The 14,803-nt window shown below is 47.5% G+C and overlaps 1 protein-coding gene and 1 long non-coding RNA gene across 2 annotated transcripts in view; one reads left to right on the forward strand and one right to left on the reverse strand.

Annotated features, from left to right (window-relative positions):
* Positions 1-9,355, reverse strand: part of LOC141582650 (uncharacterized) — a 64,117-nt gene extending 54,762 nt beyond the window's left edge. The window contains exon 1 of the long non-coding RNA XR_012515539.1: positions 9,204-9,355. This is a non-coding gene — a long non-coding RNA (uncharacterized LOC141582650). The remainder of the gene's footprint in view (positions 1-9,203) is intronic.
* Positions 9,356-13,945: 4,590 nt separating this feature from the next.
* Positions 13,946-14,326, forward strand: LOC120361474 (small integral membrane protein 12-like). The gene has a single exon (XM_039462975.2). The coding sequence runs from the start codon at positions 13,946-13,948 to the stop codon at positions 14,306-14,308; it is 363 nt and encodes a 120-aa protein (XP_039318909.2). The 3' UTR covers positions 14,309-14,326.
* Positions 14,327-14,803: the final 477 nt, after the last annotated feature.

The raw sequence follows: 14,803 nt of genomic DNA on the forward strand, positions 1-14,803 counted from the left end.
AACCCTCCTGCTCTCACGGCCTCCAAAGTTTTGTCTTTACACCTCACACACTTAACCTTTAGCCCCTCGCCTTCTCCAGCTTTAAGCAGTCACCCCTACTGCTTAAACCACACCTCAAAAAGTCTGTTTCTATTATTTCCTAACTGTGCCCAAATTCACTGCACTCATTTACTTTTACATGCCCTGCTTTTCTTTAAGTTGCCGGTTTACACATTTCCTCCAGGCAATTACAGCTGACATTTCACTCTTCATCTGGCTCCCATTCTCTGCTCAAACACAATCTATTTTTTTTTTTTTTTTTTTTTTTTTGAGGCGGAGTTTTCGCTCTTGTTACCCAGGCTGGAGTGCAATGGCGCGATCTCGGCTCACCGCAACCTCCGCCTCCTGGGCTCAGGCAATTCTCCTGCCTCAGCCTCCTGAGTAGCTGGGATTACAGGCACGCACCACCATGCCCAGCTAATTTTTTTGTATTTTTAGTAGAGACGGGGTTTCACCATGTTGACCAGGATGGTCTCGATCTCTTGACCTCGTGATCCACCCGCCTCGGCCTCCCAAAGTGCTGGGATTACAGGCTTGAGCCACCGCGCCCGGCTCCACAATCTTGTTAATAAAAGTGAGTGGTTGCTTATAGATACCGCACGCTTCCTCACACACCATGAAAACAAAAGCTCTCGCTCCACACAGTTACCCCACCAAGCCCTGTAACGGCAGCAGCCCTTGCTGGTTCCCTTGGCTTTCAGGTCCAAAGCTCCAGAAAAAATGTTAATATGTAAAGCAGCGTGGCCTCATATTTAATGACATCAATTAATGAAGAGACAGAGCCCAAAAGCGCACGAATCAGGCAAATGGTTATTCTGGACCTGGCTGGACGGGCTGGACGCTGTCTAACTGGAGTCACGGCTCCTCCCAATCCTTACTCCGTTAATACCCATCTTTCTTCTTCTCCTGTTCGGACCCTGTATCTTCTGTTTAGTCTCCCAATTCATACAAAACCGCATCCAGGTGACCACAAACCAGCCGATGCTGCTCTGGATGACCCACAGTACCGCGGAGTGCCTCTAAGTCCCCCCGCAGCTTAAGCATTCGTAAGGCAGAATGTATTGTCCAGACCTTCCTTATTTGCACACCTGTCCTGTTCCCATTTCCACCCCGTCTCCCCCGCTCAAAAAAAATACTTTACGTGCCCCTGCAGTCCCGTCAGGCAAGAAGTAACCTTAAGAAACTTCACCCTCACCCCCAGAAACCTGTGCTCACCCCCTCTTCTCTAATTCTTTCTCTCTATATAGATAGGTATGTCAGGTCTCCATATGCAGGCCTGACGTCCTGCCTGCCTGGGCTGATTGTCTCCCACCCCCCAACCTGCGTTCGCCATTGTCCCTGAGTGCCCAGCGGAGCTTCCCCAGGTAAGCCCCTCACCCAACCCTGCCATCTCAACTGTTCTTATGATAATGTGAATGCCTCTCACCCATCCTGTCATCCTAACTGCTCTTCTGCCTCACCTCAGCCACCACTGTAACTGAACTTGGGGTCATGTACACTCCTTGCCCCTACCCCACCGGTAACTGATCTTACTCTGTGACTTTCCACTGCCCGCCCCAAACCTGTAAAACCAACTCCCATCCCACTGCCCTTTGCTAACACCCTTTTCACCCATAGCCGACCTGCACCCAGGAGAATAAACAGCCACGTTACCCACACAAAGCCTGTCTGGGGGGGTCTCTTCATTCAAAGCACGAATTTTCAACACCTGGGAGGCAGAAGTTGCAGTGAGCCGAGATCGCTCCACTGCACTCCAGCCTGGGCAACAGAGCAAGGTTCCATCTCAAATATAAAAATAAAAGACAAAGATTACGAGGCTAGCAGAGGCTGTGACCAAGCACCTGACCCAAGTTTGTTGGCTGTAGCTGATTTGGAACTCGGTTCTCACATTCACAGGGTGCGATGACGGCCTCCTGATTACAAGATCCAAAGTGTGACTGGCACTTCCATTAACATGTACAGATGTTTGTCTACAATCTATGTATGAGCATTTTCATGCATCTAATTTTGCCAGGAGTCTCTCATATTATCTTTTATTATAGTCACAAAATTCTGTGCTCTTCAGTATAAATACTTGTCTTTTTATTGTTGAACACTGGGGAGGCAAGTGATTTTCCACACAGCCAGCAGCTAAAATATTCCAAATGTGGTTTTCACCATGGGTTGGGATTTACTCAGGGTGGCTGACAAAACAGGAGGAAAATATTAGGGAAAGTTAGAAATTTAGTCTCAAACCTTTTGGCAGGCCGAAAGGTTTTTTTTTTTTTTTTTCTTTGAGACGAAGTTTCGCTCTTGTTACCCAGGCTGGAGTGCAATGGCGCGATCTCTGCTCACTGCAACCTCCACCTCCTGGGTTCAGGCAATTCTCCTGCCTCAGCCTCCTGAGTAGCTGGGATTACAGGCACACACCACCATGCCCAGCAAATTTTTTGTATTTTTAGTAGAGACGGGGTTTCACTATGTTGACCAGGCTGGTCTAGATCTCTTGACCTCGTGATCCACCTGCCTCAGCCTCCCAAAGTGCTGGGATGACAGGCCTGAGCCACCATGCCCGGCTGGCCAAAAGGTTTTAATGGAATGGGCTAAAGGCAACCAGTTCTTTAAGCTAAAATTTTAGCATAAAATTTGTAAAAGTCATAGGGTGAAAGGTAGGGACAATCAAGCTTCCCCAGTGGCCTGTTTACCCACATCCCTTTGTCTCTATTCTAACTGTTGACTCCTGTAAACCCTGTGTTGAACAGCCCTCTCAGCAGGAGGTCAAAGGGGAATAACACGTGAAGGGTGTTTTCTCTGGGCCCCAAACCAAAAACTTTTATCATTCAAAACCACTCTTTCAACCATGTTAATTATCCACAAGTGTGTTAACTTGAAGCCTCTATTATTCAATCTATACCAAATAAATATAAGAAGGTACAGGGAGTCATGGCCCGGTTTGCTGAAACCGCCCTCTAAAAGCAGTTAACAAATATTCCCACCCCATTCAAAATCACTGTACTGGTTGTGAGTGCATTCATTCATCTGTGCCTAAGTCTCAGTCTGCAAAACAAACCTCCACAGGTGGTGTAGCTGTTTTATTGTTTGAATTCGTGTTGCATGACGTGAACCCGCATCTCTCCCAGCTGCACTCCCACCTGAGAGGCAGCCGGGCTAACAATACCACCAGAAGCAAGTCTTGGAGGAGAAGAAAACACCTGGCAGGATGTGACATTCTGAAGTGCCAGGACTTTTGGGGAACTAAAGTTTCTGAAGGTGGCAGTTTGTGTCTCCATCTCCATGGGGTCCAGAATTTGCTGCACAGCAGGAGGTGACACGGAGCTGCTGGATTCTTGGGTGATGTTAACACTGAACATGTGCCTGCTCTAAGCTCTGAAAGTCACACCCTCCCTGGATTTTTTTTTTTTTTTTTTGACATGGAGTCTTGCTCTGTTGCCCAGGTGCAGTGGTGTGATCTCAGCTCACTGCAATCTCCGCCACCTGGGTTCAAATGATTCTCCTGCCTCAACCCCCTGAGAGTAGCTGGGACTACAGGGACATACCACTACACCAGCTAATTTTTGTATTTTTAGTAGAGATGGGGTTTCACCATGTTGGCCAGGCTGGTCTTGAACTCCTGACCTCGTGACCTGCCCACCTCAGCCTCCCAAAGTGCTGGGATTACAGGTGTGAGCCACTATGCCAGACCTTTTTTTCTTTTTTTTTTTTAAGATAGAATCTTGCTGTGTCACCCAGGCTGGAGTGCAGTAGCATGATCTCAGCTCAATGCTGCAACCTCTGCTTCCTGTGTTCAAGTGATTATCCTACCTCAGCATCCTGAGTAGCTGGGACTACTTGTGCCACTAATCCTGGCTAATTTTTATATTTTTAGTAGAGACAGGGTTTCACCATGTTGGCCAGGCTGGTCTCAAACTCCTGACCTCAGGTAAACCACATGCCTCAGCCTCCCAAGGTGCTAGGATTACAGGCATGAGCCACCATCCCTGGCCCTTCCCTGCATCTCAATGTCCACAAACATTATAAATCACCTGCTTAACTGTCTAGGATTTTCAACTAATTGTCCAATGTCTAGATGAAGGTGCTTTCAAATATTTATAATAGGTCAGGATGTGGACTAGGATGTTTTATCAATTAATTGGTTGATTCCAAAAAATGTAAATCCAATTGTGCCCTCTGCCTCACAGGAAGCATTGGCATGTGACGTTTCCTTACTAACATGGACTTTAATTTCATTTAGCTACTGTTCTTTTGATTCATGATTTGAAAGCCATTTTGTCTTTCAAAAAACCACACTGGCCGGGCGCGGTGGCTCAAGCCTGTAATCCCAGCACTTTGGGAGGCCGAGGCGGGTGGATCACGAGGTCGAGAGATCGAGACCATCCTGGTCAACATGTGAAACCCCGTCTCTACTAAAAATACAAAAAAAAAAAACTAGCTGGGCGTGGTGGCGCATGCCTGTAATCCCAGCTACTTAGGAGGCTGAGGCAGGAGAATTGCCTGAACCCAGGAGGCGGAGGTTGCGGTGAGCCGAGATCGCGCCATTGCACTCCAGCCTGGGTAACAAGAGTAAAACTCCGTCTCAAAAAACCATACTAACAAGGCACAGTGGCTGATGCCTGTAACACCAGCATTTTGGGAGGCCAAGGCAGGTGGATCATGAAGTCAGGAATTCGAGACCAGCCCGACCAACATGGCAAAACCCTGTCTCTACCACAAATACAAAAATTAGCTGGATGCGGTGGTGGGTGCCTGTAATCCCAGCTACTAAGGAGGTTGAGGCAGGAGAATCGCTTGATCCCAGGAGGCAGAGGTTGCAGTGAGCCAAGATTATGCCACTGCACTCCAGCCTGGGTGACTCTGTCTCAAAAAACAAAACAAAACAAAACAAAAAAAAGATGACCCATACTATTGGCCAGGTGCGGGGGCTCACACTTGTAATTCCAGCACTCTGAGAGGCTGGCAGGAGGACTGCTTGAGACCAGGAATTCTAGACCAGCCTGGGCAACATGGCAGAACCCCTGTCTCTACAAAAAATACAAAAAGGCCGGGCGCGGTGGCTCAAGCCTGTAATCACAGCACTTTGGGAGGCCGAGGCGGGTGGATCACGAGGTCGAGAGATCGAGACCATCCTGGTCAACATGGTGAAACCCCGTCTCTACTAAAAATACAAAAAATTAGCTGGGCATGGTGGCGCGTGCCTGTAATCCCAGCTACTCAGGAGGCTGAGGCAGGAGAATTGCCTGAACCCAGGAGACGGAGGTTGCGGTGAGCCGCGATCGCGCCATTGCACTCCAGCCTGGGTAACGAGAGCGAAACTCCGTCTCAAAAAAAAAAAAAAAAAAAAATACGAAAATGAGCCGGATGTGGTGACACACATCTGTACTTCCAGCTACTCGGGAGCTTGAGGCGGGAGGACTGCTTAAGCCTGGGAGGTCGAGGCTGCAGTGAGCAGTGATTTCACCACTGCACTCCAGCCTGGGCAGCAGAGTGAGATCCTGTCTCAAAAAAGAAAAACATCCAAACCCCGCCAAAAGCATAGAACTGCCTTTCCTGTTAGATACCTCCACTGCTGTACATATTGCTCAGTTGTGACGACACGTCTCTCATGTTCCATTTTGGATTCCCTGAGGTGCGGCCATGGCATGGCCCCGGACTCAGGAAGACCCTGAAGGAGGGAAGCGCACCAGCTGCTGTGGCTTCATTGCCTGTCCACACGGGGTTTCCAGCCAGATGGAAGAGCACCTGCAGCGATGCCCTCCCATCCACACCTGTCATCCTTCCTGCCCTGACTCCAGGTGAGGGCAGAGGGCCTCCGAATTACAGATAAGTCATTTTTGTTTGTTTGTTTTTTTGTTTTTTTGTTTTTTTTTGAGATGGTATTTCCCTCCTGTCACCCAGGAGGGAGTACAATGGCGTAACCTCGGCTCACCGCAACCTCCGCCTCTCAGGTTCAAGTGATTCTCCTGCCTCAGCCTCTCCAGTAGCTGGGATCACAGAAATGTACCACCACTCCAGGCTAAATTGGTTTTTTTTTTTTTTTTTTTTTTTTTTTTTTTTTAGTAGAGATGGGGTTTCTCCATGTAGGTCAGGCTGGTCTCAAACTCCTGCTCCGCCCACCTGGGCCTCCCAAAGTGCTGGGATTACAGGTGTGAGTCACCGCACCTAGCCTCAGGTAAGTCTTCTTTACTCAGTCATTTATTCACTCACTCGCCTAATTCATTCATAAATTCCATTGCTGTAACTTAGTAATCCCAAATAACCTAAACTTCCACATGCCATGCAATGCCCTTACCACACACCTTGCCTGGTTGGCTAATTCTTCCCAGGGATTTCCCATCCCTGTAATGCTGTTAAAATGTCTAAACTAATCCGCCGGCTTATAAAACAGCAAGTCAGAGTAAAAACAAAACTGGGCTTAGATCCAACAAATCACAACTGTCACAAAAGAGGCTCGGCTGGGTGCAGTGGCTCACACCTGTAATCCCAGCACTTTGGGAGGCCAAGGCGGGTGGATCACGAGGTCGAGAGATCAAGACCATCCAGGTCAACATGGTGAAACCCCGTCTCTACTAAAAATACAAAAAATTAGCTGGGCATGGTGGCGCGTGCCTGTAATCCCAGCTACTCAGGAGGCTGAGGCAGGAGAACTGCCTGAACCCAGGAGGCGGAGGTTGCGGTGAGCCGAGATCGCGCCATTGCACTCCAGCCTGGGTAACAAGAGCGAAACTCCGTCTCAAAAAAAAAAAAAAAGATACTCCCAAACAAAAATGGCCAAAATTATAAGGAATTTTTTTCTATAATTATAATTGATGATTTTTAATATACTTCTAAGAGAAACCAATAAAATCAGAATAAAGAAACAAGTTGAGGAAACCTATGTCATGGATAACAAATATAAATGGCTTAATCTAACAGATTAGCCAACAAATAATACACTGTCTATTAAACAACACAGAACTTCTACAAAAAGTAAACATGCACTTGGCCACAAATAAGTCTCAATACATTTCAAAAACTTTCTATCTGATCAATTCTCTAATCATAATGCAATTTAAAATAAGCCAGGCCAGGCGTGGTGGCTCATGCCTGTAATCTAAATCAGAATAATAATACTTTGGGAGGCTGAAGCAGGCAGATCGCTTGAGTCCAGGAGTTAAAGACCAGCCTGGACAACATGGCAAAACACCCTCTCTACAAAAAATGTAATACAAATATTAGCCATGTGTGCTAGCACATGTCTGTAGTCCCAGCTACTCAGGAGCCTGGGAGGTGATGATTGCAGTGGGCTGAGATCACACCATTGCACTCCAGTCTGTGCAACACAGTGAAACCCTGCCTCAAAAAAAAAAAAAAAAAAAAAAGTTAGCCTGGCATGGTGGCATGTGCCTGTAGTCCCAGCTCCCTGGGAGGCTGAGGTGGGAAAACCCCTTGAGCCCAGGAGGTCAAAGCTGCAGTGAGCCATAATTGGACCACTGCACTCCAGCCTGGGCAGCAGATCAGGACCCTGTCACATACATACTTAGAAAAGTAAAAAGCAGACAACAGTAAACAACTCTATGTGCTTGCAAACTAAAAAACACACTTCTAAATAATCACTATGAAAACCACATATATTTAGAACTTAATAACCATAAGAGAAATATACATCAAAAGAAGTCCTGGGAGCCGGGCGCGGTGGCTCACGCCTGTAATCCCAGCACTTTGGGAGGCCGAGACGGGTGGATCACGAGGTCGAGAGATCGAGACCATCCTGGTCAACATGGTGAAACCCCGTCTCTACTAAAAATACAAAAAATTAGCTGGGCATGGTGGCGCGTGCCTGTAATCCCAGCTACTCAGGAGGCTGAGGCAGGAGAATTGCTTGAACCCAGGAGGCGGAGGTTGCGGTGAGCCGAGATCGTGCCATTGCACTCCAGCCTGGATAACAAGAGCGAAACTCCGTCTCAAAAAAAAAAAAAAAAAAAAAGAGATCGAGACCATCCTGGTCAACATGGTGAAACCCCGTCTCTACTAAAAATACAAAAAATTAGCTGGGCATTGTGGCGCGTGCCTGTAATCTCAGTTACTCAGGAGGCTGAGGCAGGAGAATTGCCTGAACCCAGGAGGCGGAGGTTGCGGTGAGCCGAGATCACGCCACTGCACTCCAACCTGGGTAACAAGAGCGAAATTCCGTCTCAAAAAAAATAAATAAATAAATAAAATAAATAAATAAATAAAATAAAAAGAAAGGGAGCTGTTAAAAGACACTTTTTTATAAGGGTATGCACAATGGCAAATAAAACAGACATGGTCTCTGCCCTTGAAACTTACAGTCCAGTGGAAAAGACAGAAAAAAAAAGAAATTAACAAATTTATTGTAACAAATTATGCTAATTAGAAAGGAAAATCCCTAAGACGATGAAAAAGACCAACAAGGGAGCCTACTGAGCATGGTCAAGGAAGGCCACTGACAATACAGGCTGAAGGCGTGTGTGAATGGTCTTTTTCCTGAGACAGAAAGAAAACCTGAAGGAGTTTTCAGACTAAAGTCCAGTTAAGCTGAAGAGTTTAGGTGGGGAAATGGGAGTGCGCAGAAGATCAAGTGAAAAGGGGACAGGAGGAGCTTTTAAAGTGCAACAGGAAATCACTGCAGAGTTTTAAGCAGAGGAATTACACGATCAACTTAAAAGATTACATTGGCTGCTGTGTGAAAACTTTGGGATGATGAGTGGAATGGGCCAAGAATGAAACTTTGTCAAGATACTTGTAATTACACTGAGACCAGATCAGGAAAATTTGAACGAGAAAGGTAATTCCGACTGCACTGGGAGGCATGCTTTCAATTTAGAAACCAATGTAAAGGAAATGTACACAAGGTAAACTCTATAAACTTGCTGCTAAGCGAAATGGCCTAAACTAGAAACTGAACCATTCGTGCCAATTCCTGCTGCTCAAATAACTTCCAAAATCCTACTGCTGTTTACTTGGGCTAAATTTTCGCCCAGTTCAAGTATCTTCTAAGACGCGGGCTAACTACTCAGTTGGAAGAGAAAGAATCAACGGCGAGTGAACGAGCGGACAAGGAGGGGATGCGCCTGAAGATGCAGCCAGCCTTCAGAAAAAGGACTTCTAAGCAGCCTCACTTAGATGAAAGAAGGAAGGAGGGCTCGGCTGCTGGATTTCGGACTTACTTTCTTCCTCCAAAGCGAGGAGGGCGGGTCGCTGAACCGGCGGCAGGCGCGGGGTCCCCGGAACGCGGCTTCTCTGCAGGAGGCAGAGCGTTTGGGACCCTAAGATGAAGGAGGTTGGGCATCCCGGTGGCCGGAGCCCAGACGCTCCCCAGGTGCCGGGAGTTGAACTGACGGAGCCCGACCTCGCCCTGCCAGCTTCAGCACGTGGTCACCGCGGCAACCACGCACCTTCCCACGAGGGCTTCCCGGCCTTGGGCCTTCCCACTCCCAGGGTCTGGGCGGAGCCGTGCGAGGCCTTTGCAGCTGGCCCCACCCTAGCTCGCTCCACTCAGCACTGCCCCGGTAATTAAGTGCAAATTATCAGCCTGAGGCGGGGGCGGGGGGAATGTAGGAGTTTCAATCAAAAAAGGCAGGTTCATTGCCGCTGCTCCGCAGAAAGCAAGCTGGGGAGGAAGACCCTCCCTGTTTTGCTTTACAAACCCTTAGTGGCTAATCTGACACTCACTCCATTAGCTTAAATTGAACTCTTCAGTGGAATTCTGAAGTTCTGATTTCTAACTTTTGTTTACAGCATGCACGGCGAAGATCTCAGGCTCTCAAGTTATTCAACCTAAATTCTTACACTGGCACTGCCACCTAGTAGTTACTTATGTGGCCTTGGGCAAAACACTCCGCATCTTGGCCACTTCATCATTCAAATGGGAATGAGAATAGTGCCCACTTTACAGTTATTGTGAGAAGCAAATGAATTTGTGCTTATGACCATGCCTGAAACACGTAAGCAGTTAATAATTCCAATTGTTTTGGAATAAAATGGACGTCCAGAAATAAACCTTCATGTGTGTATGGTCAACTGATCTTTAGTAAGGGCGCAAGACCATTCAATGGGAAAAGAATCATCTTCAACAGAAGGGAGACAACTGGATATCCTAGTGCAAAAGAACACAGCTACATCCTTACCTCACATCACATACGAAATTAAAATGGCTCAAAGACCTAAACTTAGGAGCTAAAACTCTAAAGCTCTTCAAAGAAACTGTTGGTGAGGCCGGGCGCGGTGGCTCAAGCCTCTAATCCCAGCACTTTGGGAGGCCGAGGTGGGTGGATCATGAGGTCAAGAGATCGAGACCATCCTGGTCAACGTGGTGAAACCCCATCTCTACTCAAAATACAAAGCATTAGCTGGGTATGGTGGCGCGTGCCTGTAATCCCAGCTACTCAAGAGGCTGAGGCGGGAGAATTGCCTGAACCCGGGAGGCGGAGGTTGCGGTGAGCCGAGATCGCGCCATTGCACTCCAGCCTGGGTAACAAGAGCGAAACTCCGTCACAAAAAAAAAAAAAAAAAAAAAAAAAAAAAAAAAATGTTGGTTTAAATCTTTATGACCTTGAATTTACAATTCTAAGAGTTTTTGATGGATTCTTAGCTATGACAACCAAAAGCATTACCAAAAAAAAAAAAAAAAAAAAAGAGGCCGGGCGCAGTGGCTCAAGCCTGTAATCCCAACACTTTGGGAGGCCGAGGCGGGTGGATCACGAGGTCGAGAGATCGAGACCATCCTGGTCAACATGGTGAAACCCCATCTCTACTAAAAATACAAAAAATTAGCTGGGCATGGTGGCGCGTGCCTGTAATTCCAGCTACTCAGGAGGCTGAGGCAGGAGAATTGCCTGAACCCAGGAGGCAGAGGTTGCGGTGAGCCGAGATGGCGCCATTGCACTCCAGCTCTGGGTAACAAGAGTGAAACTCCGTCTCAAAAAAAAAGAAAAGAAAAGAAAAATAGATAAACTAGACATTATCAAAACTAAAAACCTTTTGTTTCATAAAATACCATAAATAAAGTAAGAAGACAAACTACAGGAAGAGGGGAAATTCTTGCAAATTATACATCTGATAAATAACTTGTGTCTAGACTATATAAAGAACTATTAAAATTCAAAAACAGGTGGGTACAGTGGCTGGTGCCTATAATCTCAGCACTTTAGAGCCAGAAGGATCACTTGAGCCCAGAAGTTCCAGACCAGCCAAGGTAACAGAGCGAGACCACATCTCTATAAAAAAAAAAAAAAGAAAGAAAGAAAGAAAGAAATAGATAATAAAAATTAGCTGGGTCTAGTGGTACATGCTTATAGTCCCAACTACGCAGGAGACTGAGATAGGAGGATCGCTTGAGCCTGGGAGATCAAGGCTGCAGAAAGCCATGGTCACACCACTGCACACAAGCCTAGGTGAGACTGAGACCTTTTCTCAAAATAAATAAATAAAATAAAAAAGACAATCCATGTTAAAAAACGGGCAAAGAGGTCGGGCGCGGTGTCTCACGCCTGTAATCCCAGCACTTTGGGAGGCTGAGGCGGGTGGATCACGAGGTCAAGAGATCGAGACCATCCCAGTCAACATGGTGAAACCCCGTCTCTACTAAAAATACAAAAAATTAGCTGGGCATGGTGGCGCGTGCCTGTAATCCCAGCTACTCAGGAGGCTGAGGCAGGAGAATTGCCTGAACCCAGAGGCGGAGGTTGCGGTGAGCCGAGATCGCGCCATTGCACTCCAGCCTGGGTAACAAGAGCAAAACTCCGTCTCAAAAAAAAAAATAAATAGGAATTTCTCCAAAGAACATATGGAAATAGCCAAAAAGAAAATGAAAAGATGCTCAATATTGTTAGTCTTCAAGGAAATGAAAATTAAAACCAAAATTAAATCCCACTTGACACCCACTAAAATGGCCATCCTAAAGGATGGACAGCCAGGTGCAGTGGCACACCTGTAATTCCAGCACTTTGAGAGGCAAAGGCAGGTGGATCACCCGAGGTCAGGGGTTTGAGACCAGGCTGACCAACGTAGCGAAACCCAGTCTCTACTAAAAATATGAAAAATTAGCTGGGCATGGTGGCACATGCCTGTAATCCCAGCTACTCAGGAGCCTGAGGCAGGAGAATCACTTGAACCCAGAAGGTAGAGGTTGCAGTGAGCAGAGATCACACCACTACACTCCAGCCTGGTGACAGAAGGAGACCATCCCAAATAAATACATATATAAATAAAAAGATGGACAATAACAAGTGTAGAGAAGGATGCAGAGAAACTCAAACCCTCATAAACTGTTAGTAGGAATGTGAAAATTGCACAGCCCCTGTGAAAAATGTTCTAGCCATTCTTCAATAGTTTATACAGTTACAACATAATCCAGCAACCACCACTAAGTATACATGCAAGCAAAATAAAAACATAATGCACACGAAAAGTATACATACAAATGTTTATAGCAGGATTATTCATAATAGCCAAAATATAAAACAAACCCATAATGGTCATAAACTGATTAGTGGTTGAATAAAAACTGGTAACAGTAAGCTACCCCTTACTGTTAATTGTGATGAAATACCAGCTGAGGCACATGCCTTGGGAGCTAAGTAGCTTCTGCACTTGACCAGTATAAAGACGGGTGTGGGAAGAGTTCTTTTGGATGCACTTGAGCAGGGACCTCTAATCCCTGGGTCACAGGCCTGTACTTGGCCACACAGCAGGAAGTGAGCACCGGGTGGGAGAGCAAATCTTCATCTGTATTTACAGCTACTCCCCTCATCACTGCCTGATATCCACCTCCCACCAGGTCAGTTGCAGCATTAGATGCTCATAGGAACACAAACCCTATTGTGTAACAGTGCATGCAAGGAATCTACATTAGTCTGTCCTTAGGAGAATCTAATGCCTGATAATCTGTCACTGTCTTCCATCACCCCCAGACTGGACCGTCTAGTTGCAGGAAAACAAGCTCAGGACTCCCGCTGATTCCACTTCATGGTGAGTTATATAATTATTTCATTATATGCTACAATGTAATAATGACAAAGTGCATAATGAATTTAATGTGCATGAAATATCCCAGAACTGATCCCCTGCCCCAAGTCTGTGGAAAAATTGTCTTCTACAAAATTGGTCCCTGGTGCAAAAAATATTGGGGACCACTGCACTTGAGCACTTACAGAGAGAAATACAAAAAACTCAAGTCCTTACGTCTCAGCATAAGTCATGGTCTAAGATCCGGAGAGCTTCCATGATAGCCCAAACACAATTCCTTATTTCTTGTATCGACAGGGCTGATATTATTGAAAATGAAACACAGGCCGGGTGCGGTGGCTCAAGCCTGTCATCCCAGCACTTTGGGAGGCTGAGGCGGGTGGATCACGAGGTCAAGAGATCGAGACCATCCTGGTCAACATGGTGAAACCCCGTCTCTACTAAAGATACAAAAAATTAGCTGGGCATGGTGGCGCGTGCCTGTAATCCCAGCTACTCAGGAGGCTGAGGCAGGAGAATTGCCTGAACCCAGGAGGCGGAGGTTGCAGTGAGCCAAGATCGCGCCATTGCATTCCAGCCTGGGTAACAAGACCGAAACTCCGTCTCAAAAAAAAAAAAAAAAGAGACAGGGCAAGGTCCCCCGGTCCGCTGGGAGCGGCGACTTCCGTGCTCCCGGCCAGCCGGCGGAGAGCGGGGGCCGCACTGGGGAGTGTGGGCTGGGCCGCAGGTGAGCGCGCGGTCCCGGCGAGCAGGTCCTGTCAGCCCAGGCCCGTAACCTCTGAGTTATGGGAGGAGTGATCGCTAGGGTCCACACCGGTCCCAGCCAGGCGTGACGACCCTCTCTTTTGCGGGTGTTCTGGTACCAAGTCTCGGAGCCCAGCTGGCCCGCTGCAGGCAGGGCTTCTCGGCACCTCAGTGAGGACGGACGTTGATGAGGCCGTGAATGAGATTATTTCAGGGACCAACCTCTCGCATTGCTCTGCACAGGACTGGGTGCTCAGTAAATTGGGCCAGGCTGCCTGATGTCACGTGGCCTGTGTTTTGGACCGTGGTTCGTACCTATGCTCCCTATGTCACATTCCCTGTCGCCTTCGTGGTTGGGGCTGTAGGCTACCACCTGGAATGGTTCATGAGGGGAAAGGACCCCCAGCCTGTGGAGGAGGAAAAGAGCATCTCAGAGCGCCGGGAGGATCGCAAGCTGGATGAGCTTCTAGGCAAGGACCACACCCAGGTGGTGAGCCTTAAGGACAAGCTAGAATTTGCCCCGAAAGCTGTGCTGAACAGAAACCGCCCAGAGAAGAATTAATGCAGGACACAGGGCCCTGTGGTCCTACTGTGGCCGGTGCCTGGTCCTGCTACCATGTCCACCCAGCCCCAGAACCCACATCTGATTGGCTTTGTTGCCAGGCAAGTACTGGCTGCTCCCTGATGGCCAGGCAGACCCAGCAGCCGCCGAGGGGCCAGTGAAGAGGAAGGCCGCATCTGTTGTGTGGTGGTCACAAGCACTCGGGCGTCTGAGTTTACTGGTGCATGGCTGGGAGGAGCGTTATGAGATGAACGTTGGCTATCAGTCTCCGTGGGCAGGCGGCTTGGCCTCGAGTGGGAATGGCTGGGATTTGGGTGTTGCCTTTAGGAGGGATACCTGCATGTCTAGTTCCAGTCTGCACTGGGAAGAATTCAAATATGCACCTGGCTCCCTTCACTATTTTGCTCTATCCTTTGTGCTCATTCTTACTGAAATCTGTCTTGTCAGCTCAGGAATGGGAATCCCCAGGGAAGGAAAGCATTTTTCTGTTCTGGG

Source organism: Saimiri boliviensis, chromosome 21 (assembly GCF_048565385.1).
Source record: "Saimiri boliviensis isolate mSaiBol1 chromosome 21, mSaiBol1.pri, whole genome shotgun sequence".
Taxonomy (NCBI): Eukaryota; Metazoa; Chordata; class Mammalia; order Primates; family Cebidae; genus Saimiri; species Saimiri boliviensis.

Coding starts and splice junctions, on each gene's coding strand:
- LOC120361474 (XM_039462975.2), top strand. CDS start 13,946: ATGAGATTATTTCAGGGACCAACCTCTCGCATTGCTCTGCACAGGACT.